General features: G+C 41.2%; 2 protein-coding genes across 7 annotated transcripts in view; one reads left to right on the forward strand and one right to left on the reverse strand.

Moving 5' to 3' along the window:
• Positions 1-390: 390 nt before the first annotated feature.
• On the reverse strand, positions 391-18618 carry LOC120403519 (coiled-coil domain-containing protein 170-like). Of its 5 annotated transcripts, none has more exons than XM_039534653.1 (10): positions 18377-18617; positions 16766-16910; positions 15560-15745; positions 14438-14755; positions 9862-10062; positions 7849-8022; positions 5995-6228; positions 5643-5861; positions 4962-5185; positions 391-527 (listed from the first exon to the last, which is right to left on the reverse strand). In XM_039534653.1, exons 1-9 carry the CDS (start codon positions 18580-18582, stop codon positions 5000-5002), a joined length of 1869 nt encoding a protein of 622 aa, XP_039390587.1. In that variant the 5' UTR covers positions 18583-18617; the 3' UTR covers positions 391-527; positions 4962-4999. The 5 variants fall into 5 exon arrangements, with proteins under 5 accessions (XP_039390587.1, XP_039390586.1, XP_039390588.1 ...); XM_039534652.1 differs by having other exon boundaries at positions 422-527; positions 5004-5185; positions 18377-18618; XM_039534654.1 differs by lacking the exon at positions 18377-18617 and adding an exon at positions 17237-17396 and having other exon boundaries at positions 455-527; positions 5004-5185.
• The window catches only part of MTHFD1 (methylenetetrahydrofolate dehydrogenase, cyclohydrolase and formyltetrahydrofolate synthetase 1), a 95921-nt gene continuing 88236 nt past the window's right edge, over positions 17475-25159 (forward strand). The window contains exons 1-3 of one of the 2 annotated variants that reach the window (XM_039534648.1): positions 17475-17610; positions 23306-23386; positions 24526-24577. The gene's annotated coding sequence lies outside the window, so the exon portion shown is untranslated. The remainder of the gene's footprint in view (positions 17611-23305; positions 23387-24525; positions 24578-25159) is intronic. The other variant, XM_039534650.1, reaches the window with a different exon arrangement.

Here is a 25159-nt window from a genome sequence, read left to right on the forward strand (position 1 = left end):
TTTGCTGGTGTCACCCTGCAATAAAATTCAGGAGTGGCTAGGGAACTCATATCATGAGAGGCTGTGTGTGAACAAGTCAGGAGTGGCTGCTCTCACAGCAAAGCAACATAAAAAGAACCCCAAGTTGGAGAATTGTAGGGACAATTGAGAATTGAGCTGTTCAAAAGTCCAGATTGTACCCTGGGGAATGTCACACCCACCTAAAATATGTATCTATGATTTCAGTGTAGTGGCACTGCAGAGCTGGGTACTCATGAGATGGTTGGTTGATGAAGAATACTATCAGAGGAGAAGAAGAGAAATCTTCTGATCAGAATTCTAGAGTCTCTAGGATTCACCATAAATTACCAATATTCCCACATTAATTTCTTTAATAAGAAGAACACATGGGCTCAAGTTAAATATTTTAAAAGGCAAATTGAGGTGTGCCAATAATCCAGATGTCTGTCTCCATCTTCATTAGATCCCTTCAGTTTTGAATTAACACTAGTGGATTTGGGGAAGACGATGTCACTGTAACACAGTATCTGTAATAATCAGAGGTATACTATAAAAATTAGAAATAACGCAGCAAGACAAAATGGAAAGATAAAAGTTAATGATATGTAAGAGTTACACCATTTGCCTGGTTCAGGCACAATTGTCTTCAGGGCTCCTTCCTATGCCACACCCTACACATGGAACACCCTGCTTGGGCTAGTCTACAATGCCACCAACCTCTCCTCATTTAAATCCCTCCTATATTCCCATTTTCTTAGTAATCCTTACAAGAAATTATCAGAGTAATTCATCTCTTGTATTTTTTATTCTTCTTTGAGAGATGTCCCTGTGTGTGCTCCACAGAGACGCACCAACGTCTGGAGTGGAACACCCACAGGGACACTCATTTCAAAGAACCTCAGTTATTGCGCAAGGTGAGTAACCTTCTCATTATTATTATTATTAATAATTATTATTTTACCTCATAAATGAACTGCTCATCTATATGTAGAGAGGAGGTTGAATGTTAGGGGAAAGGGCATGGGACACAGGAAATGAACCTGGGACTTGTGTGAGAAGATGATAAAATGGCTGAATTATAGAGGGGAAATACGGTAGTTATTTAAACTAAACAAACTAAAATACTCGTTCTTATTATCACTCTGCTCACTTTACTTGTATGTCATGTCTGTTTTCCACAACTTTTGTCTGTCTTTGTCTTTTTACACTGTAGACTCTTAAGGGCAAGAAATGGGACCTCAGATGTTTGGAGAACCCCGAGCACATTTGGAATACTGCCACTGTCTAAATAACAATAATAAACGATGGGGAGTAAAGGAACATATAAAAGAGAATCTAAAATAATATTTATAAAAATAAAAACAATTGAGATACAAATAACAGAAATATTGTCATGAGATAAATAAAATGCAATGGAGTAAAAACAACAGTAATAACTAAGAAAAAAAACAATAAAATGTATATAAAAATACTAAGAGCGGGTTAAAAGGCAAAAGCCTAATTTTCAGAGGTATTGAGCATTTATAGCTCCCATTGATTTCATATGGAGTTCTGATTGCATAGCACTTCTAAAATTCAGGCCATGCTTTTGGAAATATACTAAACGAGAAAATGATGTTATTGGTAATTCACGTTATAATTTCGCTCCTGGTCCACAACATGCATGTACCGTTGATGGATTAATATGCAGAGCTTTGCCTCTGCTTTAAAAATGTGTGGCCCATGATGTTTATTTCTAACTGCTGACAAATCCAGGCTAATCTACAAAAAATTCACGGGGCCATGAATTACACCAGCTGAGGATATAGTGCAGAGGTCAGCAACCTATGGCATGCATGCCAAAGGCAGCACATGAGATGATTTTGAGTGGTACTCACACTGCCTAGGTCCTGGCCACCGGCCTGGGGGCTCTGCTGCCGGCCTGGGGTCCCAGATGCCAGCCCCGTGCCACCCGGGGTCCCGGACGCCGGCCCCGCTCAGCCTGCTGCTGGCCCCAGGTCCTGGCCACTGGTCCCGGGGCTCTGCTACTGGCCTGAGGTCCCGGATGCCAGCACCTGGCCACCTGGGATCCTGTGCACTGGCCCCGCTCAGACCACTGCCAGCCCCGGGTGCTGGCCACTGGTCCCGGGGGCTCTGCTGCCATTCTAGGATCCTGGCCGCCAGCCCAGGGCTCTGCAGCCACCCCCAGCTGTTGCTCACCCCCACCTTAAAAATTGTTCCAGCGCCACTGTACTGGGATATTTTTAAGTCCTGATTTGCTGCTTGCAACACTATCACATCACGTGGAACAGTGCACTGCATCTGTCACGATTTTTTTCCCCACTGTAAGTTGAGGGGTACATTTGACAAAATGTCAGCTCCTAAGAAAGCAAAGTTAGATGTCCGTTCATTTCAGCCTTCTTGGACAGACACATATGGACTTATTCAAAAGAAGGACCGTGCTGTTTGTGCTTTCTGTTGTGAAAGTGTTTATCGCACATCAAGTGTTCGACAACATTTTCAAATGAAGCACGAGAAAACCTTTCTTGACGAAGCAGACAAGACTGAATCAATCAAAAAGGCAGTAGCAGGATATGAGAAGCAAAGCAGTGTTTTTAAATGCTTAAGTGTAAGTAACAATCAAGCCACAGAAGGAAGTTACAGGATTGCACAGTGCATTGCAAAAAATGGAAAGCCGTTTACAGATGGGGAATATATAAAAGAAGTTTTTCTCAGCAGTTTGGAGGTTTTGTTCAATGATTTGCCAAATAAAGATTCGATTGTATCTAGAATAAAAGAACTGCCTGTCTCTGCCAGAACAGTTGAGAGACGCGTAAGCGAAATGGCAGAAAACATTAAGGAAAAGCAGACGACTGCATTAAAGGACACAGCAGTGTTTAGCATTGCAGTTGAGAGCGTGGATATAAACGACGTTCCATGTTTGGCAGTTGTTGCAAGATACTGTGCTTCCGATGAAATTCAAGAGGTACTTTGTTGCCTAAAACCCCAACATGGCACAACAAAGAGGGAAGATATAGCGGAAACTTTTGTAAATCATTTTGAAGAAGGAGCAGTTGACATCAGAAAAATATCTTGTGTGAAACAGATGGTGCTCCTGCCATGACTGGAAAACAGAAGGGATTTGTAAAGTTACTTGAAGATCAAATTGGCTGCCCGACAGTCAAATTTCACTGTATCATCCATCAAGAAAACCTGTGTGCTAAAATTTCTAATTCAAAGCTTAATAATGTGATGAAGACAGTGGTGCAAATTGTGAATGTCCTTGTTGCTCGATCTGCTTTGACTCACAAACAGTTTCAAGCACTGCTAGAAGAGATGGACAGTGCTTATAATAACATTCCACTTCACAGCAACATTTGGTGGCTAAGTCGTGGCAAGGTTTTGGTGCAATTTGTAAACTGTTTTGATGCAATCAAGGCCTTTTTGTCGGAAAACGGACAAAACTACCCCGGACTGGATGATGACAAATGGCTGTGTAAACTCATGTTTCTAACTGACATCATCGCTCACCTAAACAAATTCAATCTCCATCTCCAGGGTGTACGGCAAACGGTTCTGGATCTTTATGAAACCTGGAAGGCATTTGTTGTAAAACTAGCCGTTTCTTCTCAGGATATTCAAACTTCAACTTTCCGCTACTTACAATACATAAAAGAGCTATCGACACATTGCATTGTCAGTGTTGATGAGATTGGAATGTACATGCAAGAAGTGGAATCAGAATTTTCTGACAGATTTCAAGATTTCCACTGATTTGGCCCAATGCTTTCTTTTCTAATTAAACCTGAAAAGTTCAATGAAAGTGACTTGGATTTGTCTGTATTTCAGTGGATGGGTGTTGAAGATTTTGAAATGCGGCTCATTCAGTTAAAAAGCTCAGAATTGTGGGCATCAACATGTGGAGATCTGCAGAGTTCACTTAAAGCTATCGAGAGATCATGGGGCCTCTATTCTGATCCACTGGACGTCCCTGTCAGTGAAATTTAACTGTTTGAAGAAAATTGTGTTTGCAATGCTTTCAGCATTTGGAACCACATACCTGTGTGAACAGGTATTTTACACATGAAATCTGTCTCTGTCCTTCTCTGAGCCGGTTAACAACTGATCACTCAGAAGCCTGGGTGCAGCTTAAAGTATCCAAATATGTGCCAGACATTGGAAAACTCAGCAAGGAAAAGCAAGGGCAAGATAACAACTGACTGATCTGCATTTTATTTTAATTTTAAATGAAGCTTTTTAAAAAAAAAAAATCTTATTTTACATACACATACAGATATAATTATATATTATAGAGAGAGAGACCTAAAAATGTATTACTGGCACGCAAAACCTTAAATTAGAGTGAATAAATGAAGACTTGACACACCACTTCTAAAAGGTTGCCGACCCCTCATATAGTGCATGCCTTTTTTTTATTAAGTGCTATAGATCATGGTGAAAACAATACATTAAAATTATTTAGTAGGTGGTACTCTTCAAAATTGTTTGATGATTTGGCAAAGTTAATATAATGATACTTTATAATAAAAAAATAAAATAATAATTGGAGATATACCAATCTCCTAGAACTGGAAGGGACCTTGAAAGGTCATTGAGTCCAGCCCCCTGCCTTCACTAGCAGGACCAATTTTTGCCACAGATCCCTAAGTGGCCTCCTCAAGGATTGAACTCACAACCCTGGGTTTAGCAGGCCAATGCTCAAACCACTGAGCTATCCCTCCCCCCTTTATTCTTATATGATGTCTTTCGTCCACGGATTTCAAAGCATTAAACAAATAATTAAGGCTCAGAACACAACTTTATGGCAGATAAGTATTGTCTAGGGAACCTGAGCCAGAGAGTGCCCAAGGTATCATTGCAATTAAGTGACAGAACCAGGAATATAATCCAGACTTCCAGTCCTGTGTGCTAATCACTAGATTATTATATCTATGATATTACAGAAATCTAGAAATCCTCACTAAAATCTAGGTTGTGTTGAGAAGAAGCAAAATACACATTACTGATTCTCAAATCCAGCTGTAAAACCACATGAAAGTTTTGATTCACTGTTAGAAGTAACTTTAGAAACGTCATAGGCTTGTATAAGTTGCTTTAGTTGTCTGATGATCTCCTTGTCTGATATAGCCAATGTATTTATGGGAAATCTCATAATCTTCGTAATGGCTTCTCTAAAGTCAACAAGCTACAAAGAATCACAACAAGAAAAGCAAAAAAAATCACTTACTTTCACACAATAATTGTAATAAGGAAGTGGATGTGATAAGAATTTTGCTAGAATCAGTTTTAGGGTAAAAAAAATCTACACCTAGACAAATTTTTAATTAAAGCCCTAGAATTGTTTTCCTTTCCCCCCCTCTTTTAAAAAATCTGGATAAGATAACTTCTAATTACCTTTTTAGGGAATAATATGGTGCTTGTGATATTCCTCTTTTCTTCTGCAACACAGTTCATATCATCTTTGGGATAAAAATCTTTTTTTCAGGTTGTTGAATAAGTCTCTTAAACTCCTTAAGCTATCACTGTGTGAACTGAGTTGCAACTAACATGGGCCAGAGGCACTAAAAACTATTTAATCAGCTTTTTAAGAGTTGCTAAAAAGACATTAACGATTTGCTTTAATAGCAATGGGAGGAAAGTACCTGTTTTTCTCTTCTTGCTACTTCTTCAAGTGCTCTTTTTGCTATGTGGAGCTCATTAGTGACTGCTTCCAACATATGATGGGCCCTCTCTTTCTCCTTCCTTGCCTCATGTTCTGTGTAGTCTAGTTCTGTTTTCAAACTGACCACCTTTCTAGCTGCTTTCTCCTTAATCTTTTCAACTTTTTCCAAAGATTTACTGAGTTCTTCTATGGTTTTGTTCTGCAAAAAAATGTGTTTTAAAAAGCTATGGCCTAAAAGACTAATTACGTTAGAAATAGAAGAGAAAAGGCTGAATTCCCAGAATTTAATTAGCAGGCATTTCTCATTTGATTTTACAGATTGCTGTACTTACTTTGAGATCATTTACACTCACAAATTTTGCCTGGAGAGTTTGATTTGACATTTTCATTTCACTAAGCTGTTCTTGAAGTTTCTCAGTTTCTGTCTGGGCTTTCAGGCTCTGTGGATCCTGCCCAGCATTCAAGCAGACCTGTTGCTCTTTTCCTTTTTCAAACTGTTTGATCTTCTCTGTCAGTTGTTCTATCTGCCAATTCTTCATTTTGATTTTTTCCCTTTGAGAATTTACCTGCATTAAGAGAGGGTGTTTTTTTTTTATACAGGATATGCTATGAAAGATTTGAATTCCTGCTGTTAACGTTTGACATTTCTTCTTACCTAAAACAAAAATACCCTGGTGAGTAGCTTTGAGTGAGAGGTCAGGATGACATAGTACCTGATTTGTCTAAGCCACAGTTGCTTTTAAGCATGTATATTGCTTTTCGGGAAGTCTTTCGTGAATGTATTAGGTTTATCATTTTAACAGGCTGACTTTTAATGCTTTAGCTGATGTTCGGGAAGTCTATTAAGATTCTTTAAAAGCAGCAAAGAGTCTTGTGGCACCTTATAGACTAACAGACGTTTTGGATCATGAGCTTTCATGGGTGAATACCCACCGACGAAGTGGGTATTCACCCACGAAAGCTCATGCTCCAAATCGTCTGTTGGTCTATAAGGTGCCACAAGACTTTTTGCTGCTTTTACAGATCCAGACTAACACGGCTACCCCTCTGATACTTAAGATTCTTTAAGCATTGAATATTTCCAGTATTCTAATAGTAGTTTTTTTTCTAAATCACAGACCCTCCCTCTTCACTTGTGAAGCAGGGAAAAGACCCAGCTTTGTTTGATAAAACTTACCAGAAAAAAAATATCATAAAACATCTGTGTGTGATGCACTTAACATGTTCACTGCACTTTATCATGACTGCCAAGGATAAACCCTATTTTAAACAGTGCTGACCAGAGTTTTTCATCCAGTATTTGCTTCAGAAGAACTCCTAAATATGTATGTGAACATTGTTGGCTGTAGCCTTTAAAAATATTATTCTTGTTTCATCCCATCTCCTACCTGAAACATTACAACCACGACTAGTCCTGTGTATTGCATAACTCTGTGTGGCATGGAGTCCAACTCTGTGGAGGCACCCTTTAAAGCAGAGGACCAGAGAGGAGTGGGCTGAAGAGGAGGAAAGATTGGGAACGACCCATCACTGCACATATCTTCCGTTCCTCTCCTTTTTACACATCTCTGCAGCCAGGGCATGTTGTACCACAAAGAGCTACTTCATCCACGGAATTCCTCTTCCTTCCTTCTCTCTCCAAAAAAGTACACATTACTTGGGCTGAGTGCTTGTCCCTGAATTTAACCCAAAGTGTTTTCTGGGGTTGAAGTGTTAAACCACATGAAAAATGTTACCTTGGATTGATTATTCAGTTTGTGTGAGCAGTTTTATTTAGTAAGTATATACATTAATATCAGACATCGGGGAACAAACATTCATTAGGTGCAAAACTTGCCCAGAATTCCTATTTATAACCAAGTATTAAAATCATAAAGTGATTTGAAATATGCTATCTTTGACATTTTCAGGTGAAAATAACAAATTCTGTATCAGGTACCAAGATTTACACTTCAATTGGAAGAAGAATGTATTTTCTATTTTTGATTAAGCTTAATAGGCATTTGAATGAGAATCTACTTATCTATGTATTTTTCAGTGGACATTGTCATTCATCCAGTTCCTACAGTGGTTTATGACAGAAGTGCAGATATTACTACAAGACTAATGTAGCTTAGTAATATTGATCAGCCATTCTCAAGAAGAGAAATGGTCTTTAAAATGTGAAAATGAGAATTTACACTGACCTTCTTCTGCAAATTAAAGATGCAGTTCTTGTTCTCAAGAAGATATTCCATATCCAGTTTACTGAGCTGTTCTGCTTTGTTCAAGAGCATTTCATATTGGCAGTGCAGACTTTCTGGTGAGCTAACCTGATTAATCTGTAGCTTCTCTGTCAGCTCTTGTAGAAACTCCATGTGCTGCATAAGAAGCAAGTGAGTAAAATGTATTAAACAAACTTTATCATGATTCTAGTCAAGGTTACAAATAGGTCATTTAAGAGTAATTTTCTTTTTAGTTTCTTTTGACTTGTTTTCCCCCCTTTTATTACTTCACATCCTTGTTATCTGAAATACATTTTCTACAAAGACATTTATACATTTTTCTGTATAAGTATAAAAATATCCATGTGACAGAGTGCTGGGAGCTAGAAGTGAGCCAGAACTCTGATCACTCTGGCACTAATTGGTTCCCCAGAGAGGTCTGATTGAACTATCTAATCAGGCTGGCAGGCTCCTGCACTAAGGATTCATTAGCCCATCGGCTGAGTGCTGATAAAAAGGCACAGGAAGGAAGTGCAGGAAGAGAGGAGCAGGGTTGCCTGAGCTCAGACTTAGGGCTTGTCTACACATAAACTGCTACTGTGGCACCAATGCAGTGCTTCAGTGAAGATGCTACCTATGCTGACAGGAAGGGTTCTCCTGTTGGTGTAGGTAATCCACCTCCCTGAGAGGCAGTAGCTAGGTGCTGTCTTCACCAGGGATTAGGTCAGTTTAACTGCCTAATTCAGTGGTACCCCTGAGCAATATAGATATACTGACCTAGAGAGCACACAAGGAATGGAGACTTCTCCTCTCGGGCTCTGGGTGAAAGGGCTGATGGTACAAGGGATGTTTTAAGTAGTATTGTTGCATGAACTGTAAAGATATTGATGGAGGGAACTTAAATAAACTGCACAGCGTGAATACCTAACCAGTGAAGTCTGAACAGCATCTGTAGTGCTAGACCAGGACCAGGAGCAAAGTGTGCCCTGCTATAATACATAAAGACTCTTTAAATTGTATTCCAGTGCTTTGAAACTCATAATACATATGACATACCTAGTGCTACAATTTTTAAGTTTCTCCCCATACTTATTCAGCTGGCGCATTATGGGAGTGTTTGTTAGTCACAATCAGTTAAAGCAGGTTAGAGAGTCATCTGCCTAGATGTATTATAAGCTAGATGCTGCCTAGCAGCCGGAGGAGCAAAAAGGGGGAGAAAGAATAGAAGGCCCTGAAACCAGTGAAAAGCGGGGAGGTTGTGCTGTTTGCGTCCCTTTCCCCCATGGCAGACCTTCCATACAAACACTGCCTGGTTGCAATGGCATTGGAACGATTTTTAGAGTGGGGGTGCTGAAAGCCATGGAACAAAATAGTAAACCCTGCATATAATGGAAACCACTTCAAGACAGTGGGTGCTGCCACCCACAACATTGGAAAGCTGGGGAAGGGAAGGAGCTATGCAGGGATGATGGGAAGAAAAGAGACATAATGGAGGAGGAGGAAAATGTAGAGATCCATCTGAGAAAGCATGAGAGCAAATGGTAAGGGGACAGACTGGAAGAGATGAGAATGTAAAAAGGAGAACAATGAGGCGAGGAAGAGAGTGAAGAAGAGAATGGGATAACATGGAAGGTAAAAAGAAAAGAAATTGTGTACAGCTGTAAGATAAGAAGTGTAAATTGTTTGTATCTCTCACATGACCCTAATCCCTCACTGGCTACTAGCACTGGAAATCTGCCAATACATTTACACACTGGGCCTTTTCCCTGGAGTCTGTCCTTGCAGAAACTGAGTGCCTCCTGCAAAGTGCTGAGCACCCTCAGTGCCAATGAAAGTCAATGAAAGTTGAGGGCTGTGTCAACACCTTGAAAGACTGGGCCCTCCCTGCTTTCTACCCAGCTCCTCTGCCCAATCAGGGCTAAATGCAGTTTGACTCTGCAGTGTCAGTGTTTCTATTGCGAGAAATCGGTGTGAACCATAAAGAAGTCTCCTTACTTTCTTCCTTTCGGAGATAAATTTCTCTAAGAGCAAATCTTCTGCAGCAAGCTTTTTTTCCACGCGTTTTAGGGATCCCTTTTGTTTTTGAAGCACTTCTTCAGCTTTATAGGATTTACTCAGAGCCTCATGATATAGATCACGTTGCTTCTCTAGCTGATTGGTTAGTGACAGAATTTTCTGCTGCAGCTCATCAGTTTTCTATGGGTAAAAGACAGCAATTTGGCACTTTGACATACTTGTTACTTCCTGGCATCCTTATGTTCTGATACATCCACCTTCAAGAGAGTTTCAGAACTACTCTTCTTAGGGCCAAATCCCTGCCAGCACTGTGAGGGTAACCAGAAACACAGCCCAGTGTGTGCTCAGACATCCTATGCAACATTCCAGAATGCAGGCTGCTCTTTTGAAAAGGACCAATGTATATCCAAGGCTACTGCATGCTTCCAATGGCAGAATGTGCACTGACTGATGAGGCACGGTCCATAGCCCCTAGTCTGCCAATTATGCCGCATTTTGGGACATGTTTCATCATAGGAGTCCATCCCCTTCCCAAGCCCTCTATTGTGGGCTAGGTAGGAATGCTGCCCTGCTAAAGAACTGGAAGAAAGAGGTTACCTCTCCTAATGCACCCATGCAGCACAGTGCAAAATTTGGACTATATATTGTCACAAACATCATAATAAGGCCAATGCTATTTTGTTCCAGAGGATTACAATCCAAGTTAGTTTAAGAACATTGGACTGCCATATTGGAAGGGATCAATAGTCCATCTAGTGTAGTATCCTGCCTCCAGCAATAGCCAATGTCTGATGTATTTGAGGAGATGAAATCCTCCATAATGCTTCAGGCCAATTGTGCAACATTTACTCCTGGGGGAATTCTGTGCCAAAAAATTAAAAATTCTGCACCAAAAAAAAAAATCTGTGCACAATATTTTAAAATTCTGCATATTTTTTGTCAAAATAATGCAATAAAATCCAGCTAGTTTCAATTATTTGGTAATTTAAACTACAATACAATGGATGGAGAATGGGAGTGGGGAGCATTGGAGGAAATCACCAAACCCCTCTGTCTAATAATAATGTAGCTAGTATTGACCCTTTACTTCTAATTATTAGTCAAAAAATATATGCAGCCATATGCTCAGTGTTACATCATAGACAACTGAAGAGCAAGTGGGGGCTGGGGACTCAAACTCACAGTTTATACTGGCTACTGACTATCTCCAAAAAGGTCAGTTGTAAACAGTTCATGGAGCAAATTTTGATAAGAAATTTTTTTCAGTCCAAAAATTTAGACCAGTTCTAATCACTAAAACACCATAAGCCTTTATAAGGCCATACTGTCCTTTACAATAAATCTCCTTTACACCACTCTGGCAATGTAAAGGAGCCTTAAAATTTTTTACACTGTTTTATACTCCTGGGGGAATTCACTAAGAACAACAGGAACAATTCACTAAGCAGGCAGGCTGCTACATTCTCCTCTGCCTGAGGGAACAGAACCTGACCCATGCCTACCTCTTCAGAAATACCCCAAAGCTCTGCCCCACCATGACGTGTGCTGCAATAGCAAGCGAGAGAGACAGAGTGTCTCTCTCTCTCACACCAATGACTACCAAGTGTCCCCCCAGGCAGTGATTTATGTCTCTACTGGCTGCTCTGGGTACGCAAACTGACCAGTCTGCACTGCCAGGGAGTGGACACATGACCGCTCCTGCGGCTTCCCTTTGCTTCCCTGTCAGAAGTCATTTTTCTGCAGGTAAGCAAAGAAATCTGCGGGGGCCATGAATTCTGCAGATGCACAGTGATGCACAGTTCCCCCAGGAGTAAACATTATGCCATAGAGCAATAGTATGCTGAATATCTTTCTTGAAACCAGTTGCTTATGCCATGATGTATGAACAAAATCTTATAATATTTAGCTACATAGTGTGACAGCAGATGCTATTCTAATTCGTATTAGAGAGTATTTTACTTTACAATTTTACAGAAGAATCTTGGCTAAGAGTTTGTTTCTAGTTTGAAATTTTTGAGGAAGAGACTAAATATTACAGACCTAATGACAAACATGTTGCTAAATATATCATTACATTTACTGACAGTTTCATTGATATTTATTTACAAAATTATTCATTTACCTTTCTTTTACAATGTAGAGGGGGAAATATTTAAAACTATTACTGCAAATGTTCTTCCAATAATTTCTCTTAATTTAGAAATGGATGGATCTTCTCCCTGATCAGATATAGCATTGGCAGTTCATTATTTTCTCATCTTATTCAATGCCAATGAGTGAGACAATCCCCCGTCTCAATACTCAGTACATATTGTAAGTGGGAGACCGAAGTGGCTGTATCAGCACACCAAAGTGTTAACAGGTAAGTGCTTCAAGCTGTTTTAAGACTGACTTTTCAAATTCAGTACATCTGTGATCTACAGATTAAACTAAAGTCAGTGAAGTTTCACTAGGAATGAAACTGGCCCATTGTCGTTATAGGATTAGTCACAAAATAAAAATATTAATCCATCTGTATTTTAAAGCAAGGTCATATGATTCTTTGTTGCTTCAGTAAGGGTGAGTTTATATTGCCAAAGGTTATTTTCTTTTGATTCTTATTTATGCATATAATACTGTTAGTGTTGCTAAGCTATTTGTATAAAATTAATTCTTGCATTTCTGCTAACGTGCATTATTTTTAGTTAGCTCTGGCCTAAAAATAAGTTCTAGTAGTAAAGAGACACAATGGGCCAAATTTACCCTCTGCTATACTAGCGTAAATCTGGAGTAACTCTACAGAAGCTATAGGAGTTATGCTTCATTTCATAACTGTCTCCCTGATTTCCTTCTTCCACCCACAAACACTGAGCAAAGCTCCAACATAGGAAAAAAATGAGCTAATAGATTTTTAAAACCATTATGACAATCTAGTCTGACCTCCTGAAAACAAAGGCTATAGATTTTCACGCCTCACTGAGCACAAAGGGAGACAATTTCACTTTGGTGTATGTAGGAATTGTACAACTTGCTGTCTTCCTGCAGTGACCACATGGTGGAAGAGAGAATGCTTTTAAAATGAGACCTTCTCTCCTTTTCCAAAAATTTAAATGGGGTTTTCTGCATTCTACAAGTCTTCAACTCACTATTTGTGGGAATCAGAATTAGTGTACAGGTAAACATTTTGTTCTAGCTGTAAAAAATTGTTGAAACACTATGTTACCTCTCAGCCTTCAGTTTTACATAATTAAATCCATTTGTTTGCTTTCTTGAACTGTTCCTAAAGTAATATAAGTATATTTCTTTATAATATTGTTTTGTTGTAATAATACGACAAATCCATCCCTGCTGTCATCCCACTAAAGTCAGCCAAGTTTCAGTAGGGATGAATTTGTCCCATTGTTTTTATTCACAGAATAAAATAAGACCATAAGAATGGCTGTACTGGGTCAAACCAATGGTCCAGCTAACCCAGTATCCCGTCTTCCAACAATAACCGATACCAGATGCTTCAGAGGGAATGAGCAGAACAGGGCAATTATCAAGTGATCCATCCCCTGTCATCCAGTCCCAGCTTCTGTCAGTCAGAGGTTATGGGACACCCAGAGCATGGGGTTACATTCCTGATCATCTTGGCTAATAGCCATTGATGGACCTATCCTCCATGAACTTATCTAACTCTTTTTTTAACCCAGTTATACTTTAGGTCTTCACAACATCCATTGGCAATGTATTTCACAAGTCGACCGTGCATTGTGTGAAGAACTACTTCCTTGTGTTTGTTTTAAACCTGCTGCCTATTAATTTCATTGTGTGACCCTTGGTTCTTGTATTATGAGAAGGGGTAAATAACACTTCCCTATTCACTTTCTCCACACCATTCATGATTTTATAGACTTCTATCATATCCCCACTTAGTCATCTCTTTTCTAAAATGAATAGTCCCAGTCTTTTCAATCTCTCCTCATATGGAAGCTGTTCCATACCCATAATAATTTTTGTTGCCCTTCTCTGTTCGTTTTCAAATTCTAATATTTTGGGAGGGTTGGGAGGGTAGGGTGACCAAAACTGCACTCAGTATTCAAGGTATCAGCGTACCATGGATTTATAGAGTGGCATTATGATATCTGTTTTATCTATCCTTTCCTTAATGGTTCCTAACATTCTGTTAGCTTTTTTGACTGCTGCTGCACACTGAGTGTATGTTTTCAGAGAATGATTCATGATGATGCCAAGATTTTTTCTTAAGTAGTAACAGCTAATTTAGATCCCTTCATTTTGTACGTGTACTTGGGCTTATGTTTTCCAATGTGCATTACTTTGTACTTATCAACACTGAATTTCATCTGCCATTTTGCTGCCCAGTCACCCAGTTTTGTGAGACCCCTTTGTAACTCTTTGCAGTCAGCTTTGGAATTAAATATCTTAAATGATTTTGTATTGCCTGCAAACTTTGCCACCTCACTGTTTACCCCCTTTTTCAGATCATTTATGACTGTGTTGAACAGCACAGGTCTCAGAACAGATTTACCAAAATGGCAGTCATAAATGCTAGGTTTGATAGTACTGTACTCACAGATTTCCAAGAATGTTCACTGCCACAGATTTCTTGTATCCTTTCTTTAATAGCTTCCTCTGTCCCAGCCACAGTTATGAAGGTGTTGCTCAGGAGTGTAGCCAGTTGACTGATGAAGGTTTGATATAGGGTCTGTGTAGTTTTAGTCTCATACATGGAGGCATGCAGAGCTCTATCTAACTCAGTGAATTTTTTCTCTTTATGGAGCAGTTCTTGGCAACAGTTATCCCAAGCTATTTGCTTGTCTTTCAATCTTTCTAAGAGAATGGTGTTATTCCTTTCAAAGGTCTTCTTGGTCAATACAGCCTCATCCTTCTCCTAAAGGCAGGAAAATTACAGTAACACAATATTTCTCAGTCTGTCAGCATGGCCTCTTTGGAGGGGCTCCTGTTTCATTCAGACGAGGATCCAGGATAGGTTTTTCAACCTCTTTAAATAATATCTGTGCTGCTAAAGCATTCAAAGAGGGTTATTGTTTTCTTATTGTGATGGCCACAATTTTGCCAGGTACAGTTGTGCAAACGAAATATTTCAATCCTGCCAATAATGCAAAAAAGTCATACCTTTTATCCTGAGTTGTTCACCCCAAAAATAGGAAAAGGAGTGTCTTTAAATCTTGATATTTCACTACCTTTTGTCAGGCCGCCACTAGAATTTTTTACTTGAGCCTCACACCTGCATGGTGCATGATCACTGCCCTGGTCATTGTGGTGTCTGCTTTGGGACCCCCTCTGAGTCATCTATTAGGCCCCAAATTAAAATGGGTCAGCCTCTGTAGTAAGGCCCAACACCAAAGAGTCTGTTTACACCATGAGAGTCACAATCTGCTTTCCACCTTGCTCAACATGGAAACTACTCTGCACAAGGTCAACAACTGGTGCAAGGTACTTCCCCCAGCACACCTGCATGGCTATACTAGCTGGAACAGTGGAGGCATATAGCAGCCCTGCAGAAGCTGCTCTACTCCGCTCTCTGCACTGTTACTCACAACACAGGCAGCCAATGCAAAGGAATAAGGGAGCATCTTGCTTTCCCTTGGATGACCAGGCAATCTGGCCCTTATCCACTATACTGTATCACTGATAGTTGGTAAAAGAGATAAATGGGAAGTATTGCCCTTACCTTCTTTAGTATTGCCAGTTGTTCAGTGTGGCCAGCTGCTGTTCTTTGCTCCTTTTTCATTTCTGAAACAAGATTCACTATTGTTTCCCTACTAGCTTTAAGCTCCATTTCTTGAGTGGCCAAGGCTTTTTCAAGAAGTGTAATTCTTGTCTTTTCTAGTGAATGTTCCTTCAAGAGTGTTGGAAACTGCATAATAAAAGCAAACCATTTACAGACACAGCTTCAACATTTGAGGCCATTGTTATGCTTTTAACCGGGGACTAAAAACCAATATGGAAGAGAGACAAATTTAAAATGTGCTGTTGGAACATGAATTTCATTCAATAGAAAAGTTTAGCAGCCTCGTTTCTTTATTTACTCCATCCCTTCTGCTTATTAATGTACCTGTGGGGTCCCCAACCAGGCATGCAGTCTCATGGACAAGTAATGCACTGCAAATCCTGCAAGTAGTAGTATTGCATCTGAGAGGGCTTTGGTTGCTCTAATGTACATCAGCTGGCTGTGACTCCCAAGGGATCTCCACCAGTTGGAGATCGCTGGAGCAAAATGGTGATCCTGTCATTCCCCTCCTCCAATATGCCAAGGGCTGCATGTGGGATGGCACATCTTTTTGGAGTCCTTTGTTTTTAGCACACTGGAGTACCTGCGGGACACACCCCTTCCACAATACGTCTCTCAGCCAAACTCCATCTCCATGGATATGATCAGAGGGAAACAGTGGGGGCTCCAGGCTTGTGGAGGAGATGCTGTTTGTTTCACTTAGTGGAGCTGCTGATGCTGAGAGTAGTATTCCGTGGGAAGTGTGCCGTGGGTGCAGATTCCACTGTTGCCTATACCACTTCCAATAGTGTGGCTGGGGCAAGAGGGAAGATGCTGCACTTCAGATACTTGAGTAGCCATCTGATAGTGAGGTGCTAAACATGACAGAAATTCCACAAACACCCCTGTTCTCACGAGATTTACACTGTTGTGTGAGAGTTGGAAAGTTTTGGATTTGACCTGGGACAAAAAAACTTCCTTTAAAAAAAAAAAAGGCTCACTTGGCCAGAGACTAACCATTGAAAATGTTAGGCAGTAGCTTCATTCTTCAGAGTGCTCAGAAAAGCAGGGCAGTCAAAATTTAACTTACAATAGAAACGGTCAGAGCAGGTCACTGCAACAATCCCCATAATCTCTGTAAATAAATGAAGAGTAGAGTACTCTTACCTTTATTACTAAAAATCCCAAAGGATCTTCTTGTCCTTTGATATCTATATTCATGGAAGAGGATAACTTGTCTGTGACCTCTGCCAACTTCTTCTCCAAGCTGGCTGCTTTTTGCTCTGCTTTTTCTCTCCTCACCAGAAGCATCCTGTATAAAACATATTAACATTCCACAAACCAAAATCTCACGGTTAAAAGCAATGGCTAGGGATAAGCAAATGTCACGGAGCTTGAGGGCTCACATATCTCTGAGTATATTTTGGATTCTCTGGCTGAGCAAAGCAGGTTCAAGTTAGGAAAACATTTCCCCCCCCGTGATTTCAACCCACCGTCTTTATCAAGGGAGATACATTTTAAAAAATAATTTCACTAACTAAAGAGCAGCCTGAGTATCAGTGATAGAGGAACACCCTCAAAGATAGACTGTCATAGTGATGGTCCTATATGTTATATATTACTGAAGACACTAATTACTTTTCATTAAAATAATTGTAAGTGCTATAGACAGGGCTTCAGGCCGCTGCCAACATTTTAACCATTATGTTGTCTAAATCTCCTGAGAGCAGCTGTAGAGGATGTGGTGGTGATCATGCGTATTTTAGTACTCCCCCTATTATTGCCACCCGTGGAGCTGAATCAGTCATAGCAACCGTGGTAACCGTAAGGGAAACATCTTAATGTAGACAAGGCCTCAGCTAGATCAGAACCAGATCTCCAGGGCTACAAGCATTCCAGATTCCATTGTACACCAGAGAGTACAAACAACCAATGGGATCCAAACCAGATATGGGCACAATCAGGCCCCCAATGTATTTTAAGGTTGGAAGGAGGCCAGGGATCACTGCAAGGTAAGATAGTGGACTGACAGGAGGGACTATGCGGATAAGATCTCTCCCAGCTTCCAGACCCTCCCATTTAACACTTATGACAAGGCCCTTGACCCTCCCACAATACAGCTGAAGAGTGGGATATGATTGAAGTTTAAGACTTCAAATGGGATTGTAGAAGCAGTCCTAGATAAACTCTTTAATCTAGCGAATCCCAGGTGTCAGGGACTTGAATTAAAATAAAGGAAACAGCAAGCAAAGTAATAACTTAAACACAGTATTTTGAGCAAAATTCTGAACTCATATTAATGTAATTCCTGAGTAATTCCACTGATTCAATGTAGCTACTCAGGACTAATACTTATGTAACTCAAGTCAGAATCTGACCCAATAGCTCCTAAATGCCCTCTTTTCATTCAGTACATAGATACTCATTGTGGTGGGTAACAGAGGTGCATTGGATATTGAGAGACAATAATGTTTTTCTTTCTTTGAGTGTATCATGCATTAGGCTATTACAGTCAAATTGTTAACATACCTGGTGTCTGGTAAAACTGACTTTTGAAAGGGACTTTAAAAAAAAAGGTAATAATTGGAGATATACCAATCTCCTAGAACTGGAAGAGACTTTGAAAGGTCATCAACTCCAGCCCCCTGCCTTCACTAGCAGGACCAATTTTTGCCCCGGATCCTTAAGGGGCCTCCTCAAGGCTTGAGCTCACAAGCCCTAGGTTTAGCAGGCCAATGCTCAAACCACTGAGCTATCCTTCCTTCGATGGAACCTTACCTCAGATGTTTTTCTAATTCTGAGACTCTTTCACTTAACTCTTGGTTCTTCCTTTTGAGAGTATAAATATAGGCACCTGACTGTGACTCTACACTGGTTACAGATGTAGCGATTTCTTCCAGCTCCTTGACCTGAGCTTTTAGGGTCTGAATTTTAGAGGACTGTCTAGCATTATTTTCTTTGTAGATTTCCAACTCTGACTTCATCTCTTGCAAAGAAGCTTCTTTTGTTACCAGTTGGCTTTGGAGCTGCTGAATCTTAAAAAGAAGAATAGAAAGATAATAGCATCTGTACTTGCAAGAAACCTGGCACATTACAAGTTATTAGTATCTTGGGAAAAGTGAAGATTTTATACTCAGAAGTGAAAGCCTTTTCTGCTGGATTTTGCTGCAATGTTTGTTGTAATGTTAACTGCATACGTCAGAAGTAAAAACAACCCATGATGGTATATGATAGCTACAAGGCTCAGCACCCTCTTCTAGGCTGGCTAAAATTCAGTGACCTGAATAAGTTAGCGAGCAAAATCGAGGGTTTTCAGGGCCCTCAAAAGCTTGTCACAGGACCCCAAGCTGCACACCACACCATTGGCTAATATGAGATATAAAAATTAAAATACCTTGTTTTCATATAGCACCTTTGGCAAAGTGTTTTATAAACATGAATAAATTAACTCTTTAATTTTGGAATCTCTGCAAAGAAAGTAAAATACTCTGGGCTGCCAGATCCATGTTAAGGAATCCCTGTCCAGCTCCATGCCAGATCTTTCCTGTCCCTCCTCTCCAGCATGGGCATCTTGGGGGCATTTCAAGGGCAAGGCAGGAGAACACTGCACTCTGGTGATCCTTATTTGTCAGTGTAGTGGCCCGTGGGGGGCCACACACTGGGGGGTAGTTTGGTCCACAGCCAGCTTTAGGGTGCATGGAACAACAGCGAAGTGCCTTAAAGCCACTTCCCTCTTCCCTCAGCTATGCTGAGCTCTGCTCTGTTGCAGATGAGGATTCAGCCCTCTGCATTCTGTACCATAGAGTGGGACTTTGCTAAGCTAATACTTCCAGGAAAGACAAGAGCCTGTCTGCCTATGGCTCCAACCTATGGAGTAATATACTGAATTCTTTCTGTGGCAGCATGATGTTTTGAAAGGGATCATCAGTGTCTAATGCAAGAACTACCTACCGATCAGCAGAGGAAAATGACAGTGACCAACATTTTATTTCCTGACTTTACATTTAATAAAACCACTAGATTCTTTAGTGCCATACTCAAAACCGTCTCTCTGACTGACTGACTCACTCACTCTCTGCTTCCTTGTATCCGAATAGATGTAGGAAAAGTACTGAAGAAGGAAAATTGAGGGAGCATTTTGGTGGCCATCAACATCTTAAACTATTATGTTCTAATCTAATCGACTTAGTTCAAATTTCTTATTAAGCTGGATAGAATATAACTGCATCCTTGAGAACTAGCAGGAAGTGGAAAGGAGAGATATTTGATTTTACTTGACATAGTAAAAGTACATTTGCTTTGTAACCAGCAAAAGGTCAGGAACATTTTGTTATTGCAAGAAATTGCATCAATTACAAGTCCTATGATCATTTTGCAAAAGCAACATGCACACCAGTTACCTGCAACCTGAGTTTTTTGCTTCTGGTTTCATTGTGGATTTTTCCTTTTTTAACAAAATATATTTTCCAAAGTTGCCATGAGGTAACATTAATACAATTAGCAGAATATTTTGCATTTGGGTACAATATATTGTCAACTTGCTCTGCAAGAGGGTTAAGGATATTAATTTTACATTATACAGAACCTTTCTTGCAGCTGCAAAGGGCTTTTTAAACTTGAACCTGTATCCCTTGCTCACATGTGTAAAAGCATTGACTTCAGCAGGACTAGTCCCGTGAGTAAGGACTGCACAACTGAGTACTATATTTACAGTACAGCCACATCTAGGGAGAAACATGGGGTGATGGTTCTTGGCCAGTTATTTTACTGCATGATGACTTACATAATAAATATTAAGGATTTATAATTGAAGTTTGCCTGGAGTTTGGGGTTTATTTAACCCTGCAGCATCAAGCAATCTTGTTAAAACAAGTATCAGAGGGGTAGCCATGTTAGTCTGTACCCACAAAAATAATGAGGAGTCCGGTGGCACCTTAAAGACTAACAGATTTATTTGGGCACCAAGAAAAATTATACTCAAATAAATCTGTTAGTCTTTAAGGTGCCACCGGACTCCTCATTGTTCTTGTTAAAACACTGTCTAAACTTTTGTAGTAGAGCTGTGTGTGATGTCTCAGGCCCCTGCTTGAGTTCAGGTGCGGTATCAGGAATGGGATGATTTTCCTTTCTACCATGGCAGCCAGGAGACAGCTAATATGCGGAGAGCAGATCAGCCCTGTGCTTCATAAAGACTTTGAGACAGGAATGACTAGAGGCCAGGAAGCCATCAAATGACACATAAAAGAGGAAGTTAGGGAGCAGGGACCTGTTGAGCTAACTCCTGGGTAAAAGAAGGGCCCTAGATCCTTCAGGAGAAAGGAGATTGTGGCGGGGGGAAGAAGGGACATGGTCGGGGAGGGGGAGTTTCCTAGGTAGTCCAGGGCTGCCCAGATATTCTAAAAGTTTTGCAAACCTGGGGTAGAGTTTGTGCGAGCTACTCAGTTCATCTTTCACAATGAAACTTTAAATCAGATTAGTTTTGTCTGGTGTGGGATTTTGATGCAAAAATTGTTCATATCTCTGGTAATTGCCACCCCTGGAATTAGGGTTAGATTGCTACTTTAGCCAAAATTGATTTTTTTTTAAATCACCACACAAGTGTTCAGTCCTGACTTTTACATCTCATCTGAAAGACAGCTTCTCAAGGAGTACAGTGTTACATAACATTGGGGGCTTTATTCAGCATGAAGGATGTCACCCACTGAACCGCCAGCATTAATTTCTTCAGCTCCTCTGTTTCCCTAGAGGTCTCCCACTCATACATGCACATAATTCCCCATGCAGCATGTATAGTTCCCCATGCATACCCAGGTATGGCTATTTATTGTATTTTCAAACTAATGGAGCCACGTGCCGTGATGATGGTCACATTTGAACTATATAAATGGATAGTGAACGTATAATGTATCGATTAAGGACACTTATTTTTCAATATTGAAAACATGAACCCTCAGCTTTCTATTGCAAAACACATTAAGTCCTGGGTAATATTTGTGCAAATTATATGGAAACCTGATGTAAAAAGACTTTCCTGTATAACTAGGGCCCTACCAAATTCATGGTCCATTATGGTCAATTTCACAGCCATAGGGTTTGGAAATTGGTAAATTTCTCGTTTTCAGATGTTTAAATCTGAAATTTCATGTGTTGTAACTGTGGGGGTCCTGACCCAAAAGAGGATGGGGGGGTCGCAAATCTGTTGTAGGGGGGTCATGGGATTGCCACCCTCACTTCTGTGCTGCCTTCAGAGCTATGGGGATGAGAAGGTGCAGAGCTATCTGCAGCCTGGAGAGCAGGGCCGCCCAGAGGGGGGGGCAAAGGGGGCAATTTGCCCCGGGTCCCGAGCTCCGCAGGGGCCCCCAAGAGAAGAGCGGAGGCTCCCGCCTCCACCCCTCTCCTAGAGCCTCAGCGCATCAAGCGCCGAGTCTCCGCCGGGGCCCCTGAGCCCTGCCCCGCTCAGAGCGGCATGGGGAGCGGGCGGGGCAGCTGCCTCCGCTCGGCGTGGAGCTCACAGCCCCAGGTAAGAGGCTGAGGCTGAGGCTCGGGCCGGGGCCGGGGGGGAAGCGGGACCCGGCGCCGCCGAAGCGCAGCCCGGACTTCGGCGGCGGGGGGCCCCTTCCGTTCCGGGACCCGCCGCCGAAGTGCCCGAGACCCCGGCGGGGCCCCCTCCGCCAATTACCGCCGACCGGGCTGCGCCGGCGGCGAGTCCCGCCGGCGGTAATTCGCGGCGGGGGCTCCTGCCGCGGGTCTTCGGGGCACTTCGGCGGGTCCCGGAACGGAAGGGGCCCCCGCCGCCGAAGACCCCGGGCCCCCTGAATCCTCTGGGCGGCCCTGCTGGAGAGATACCCAAGAGCAGCCCTGCAGGGAAAGAGCAAGTCCTATCCTGCCCCAGCCCTGCTCGGACTAGCAACTAGGAGTCCCCTTTCCTGGGGTGCTCCCAGCAGCACAGGAAAGATTGGATTCAACTCCATAAGCCTCTTCCGGCTGCAGGAACCTCTGGGGCTGCTGCCCAGTTCCAGAGAGTCCTGCAGCAGGGGGAGGCACCCAGAGGTGGGTCTGGTCTCCTCTCCTTCCCACCCCTGAGCAGCTGTGCAGTGAATGGACAAGTCCTGTCCCCCTCCAGCCCAGCCAGAGCTAGGGCGCGTCTAGGAACAAGGGAACATTGGATTTCACAGGGAAGGGCTTATTCCATGATGTGTTTTTCATGGACATGAACTTGGTAGGGCCCTATGTATAACTTACCCAAAATATGTAACTCATCTGCAGTCACAACAAACTTGTGCTACCGTATACTAAAACAGTTTGTGGTAGAGAGTTTCACATGTGGAAGATCCTGAAGGAAAAGATATGTGAATGGAAATCAATTGTGGGAACAACTCTACAGGACTAAGATAATGAGGAGTTATCCTGAATATCCATGTGCTTGAGGTTTGGCCTCATGTCTTTAGCCACTCAAAAGATTTTCCAGAATAAATTCACTTCTTGATGAACATTTTAAAATATGTTGAAAATAAATAACTGTTAACATTCTATTTTAAAAACACCAGCATAAACTAAAAGGTTCCTCTTCTTTCAAAAATATTAAGAGATTTTAAAATGTTATCATAAAATCTGTCTTCCCCCCCCCCCCCCCCGCACATACACACACAAGATAACCCATTGTTGACTTCTGTCTGGTCCTAACATCCATATGTGCTGTATTTGCAGCCTCCTGCATTAGCTCTGTACAATTGACAAGAGTTCTGAGGACTTGGTTTCTGGATACTGCTCCTGTTCTCATGGAAACAGGTATCTGTGCCTTAAACTGATCACAGTTTTAAAAAAAAATCCTTTCTTAACAGTGATTATTTATACTCCTGAGACCTTTTTTTTTTTGGCAATCCAGCTTCCGGCAGATGTTTTACCTACTAGTATTTCTTTGCCCTTTTGTCAGTGCAGTAATTTGGGTAAAGGCCAAGAAGCCCCAATTTGTTTTGCATGCTTGGTACCTGCCCCAAATACCAACATGCCTGCTTTCACAATACGCATTTTATAATTGAAATTGTGTGTGCCAGTCAGAATTATTAAAATGACTCTGAACATGTAATCTGTTACATGTTACTGTATCCAATAACTAATCAGCTACATGTTACTAATTATTTTCTGTTGTTGTAGCCATGTTGGTCCCAGGATATTAGAGAGACCAGATGGATGAGGTAATACCTTTTATTGGACCAACTTCTGTTAGATATTACCTCACCTACCTGGTCTTCCCAATTATTTCCTATCTGTCTAAGGTATTTATATAGCATGAATCATTGTCATATATAGGCAGAGTATGCAACACTTTCTATTGGAAGTAATAGATTATCTTGTACTTTTGAGTCATGTGTGGGTCAACTGAACAAGACTTTAGCCAAGCTGGGTACAGTCACTGTCAAAATATCGTGCTCATTACAGGAATGACAAGTAGCTACAAGTGACCCATGCTAACTTTGGCAAAAAGAGTAATCAGTGGCCTCTCAGGATTACAGTTTTTTAAAAAAATCTGCTACTGTGATTGGTCACTTAAAATAAATGTATCAGATGATGGTGCATCTAACCACTATCCAGCAGCAACAATGAAAACCTGTGAAGCTCTGATGCCAGCACTGAAATATAAATGTATTATATGAGACCTAGAGGTTTGAAATGGGCTATTTGATTTTACCATAGCTTCTTAACTATCACGAGTATATAGACTAATAGAGTCCAAGGCCAGATGGATCCATTGTGATCTTCTAGTCTGATCTCCTGTATAACACAGGCCATAAAACTTCCCCCAAAATAATTCCTAGTCAATATCAATAGTGCAATAATGCCAAACAGTCGGGGTGGGGGGGGGGTGAGAGGGAGGGAAGGGAAATGAATATCTAACTCCCTAAATATTCCTCCACTCTCTGTAACAGGAGCCAGAGGACCCTGATTTGACCTCCTCAGTATCGTCTCAGGACACAGGAGGTCAGTGTCTGTAAATTACTCGAAATGCAGGGAGCTAAAATGGACAAAATGCAGGGAACTGTACCCAAAGGGGAAGTTCTGATGCACTTACCATGTAAATCAACACCCTAGATGCTACACAATACACCATGGAGGCATATTTGGAAAAAAGGTCGTATGCCCAAAGCAAGATGGTGGCAAAGATTCCTACAGTGAAAATAGTGCTAATTAAACAAGTAGTTGTTTCCTGCTTTTGACCTGAGTGGCTAGTCAAAATTTGGGGCTTGGTGGGCGTTCCATTGGGGCATAGAAATTGGTGGTAATTTGGTATTTCTTTGATGCAATTTTGCTCATTTATAAAGAATGTACAAAGTACTGTTGTCTCTAAACACAGATGGCACAAAATAGTAGGAAACAGGTTCGTCTGCTCACAGCACCAAGAGCACTGTTTTCAGCCTGCACCCCTGATGCAAAAATCTCTCCTCTAGGTTTCTTCAGGGTTAGCCTCATGCTTTTAGCTGCTCCTTCAAGCTGCCTCTCTTACTCCATCTGTTCTTGTCTGACCTAAGTTTGGTGGATCTCTCTTCACACACATCCCCACCC

This window comes from Mauremys reevesii, linkage group 4 (genome assembly GCF_016161935.1).
Source record: "Mauremys reevesii isolate NIE-2019 linkage group 4, ASM1616193v1, whole genome shotgun sequence".
Lineage (NCBI taxonomy): Eukaryota > Metazoa > Chordata > Testudines > Geoemydidae > Mauremys > Mauremys reevesii.

Coding starts and splice junctions, on each gene's coding strand:
- LOC120403519 (XM_039534652.1), bottom strand. CDS start 18,582: ATGAAGTCAGAGTTGGAAATCTACAAAGAAAATAATGCTAGACAGTCC. Junction 16,911..18,376: donor GAATTAGAAAAACATCTGAG/GTAAGGTTCCAT, acceptor TGTTTTATACAG/GATGCTTCTGGTGAGGAGAG. Junction 528..5,003: donor ACAGCTGGATTTGAGAATCA/GTAATGTGTATT, acceptor TGATTATTACAG/ATACTGTGTTACAGTGACAT.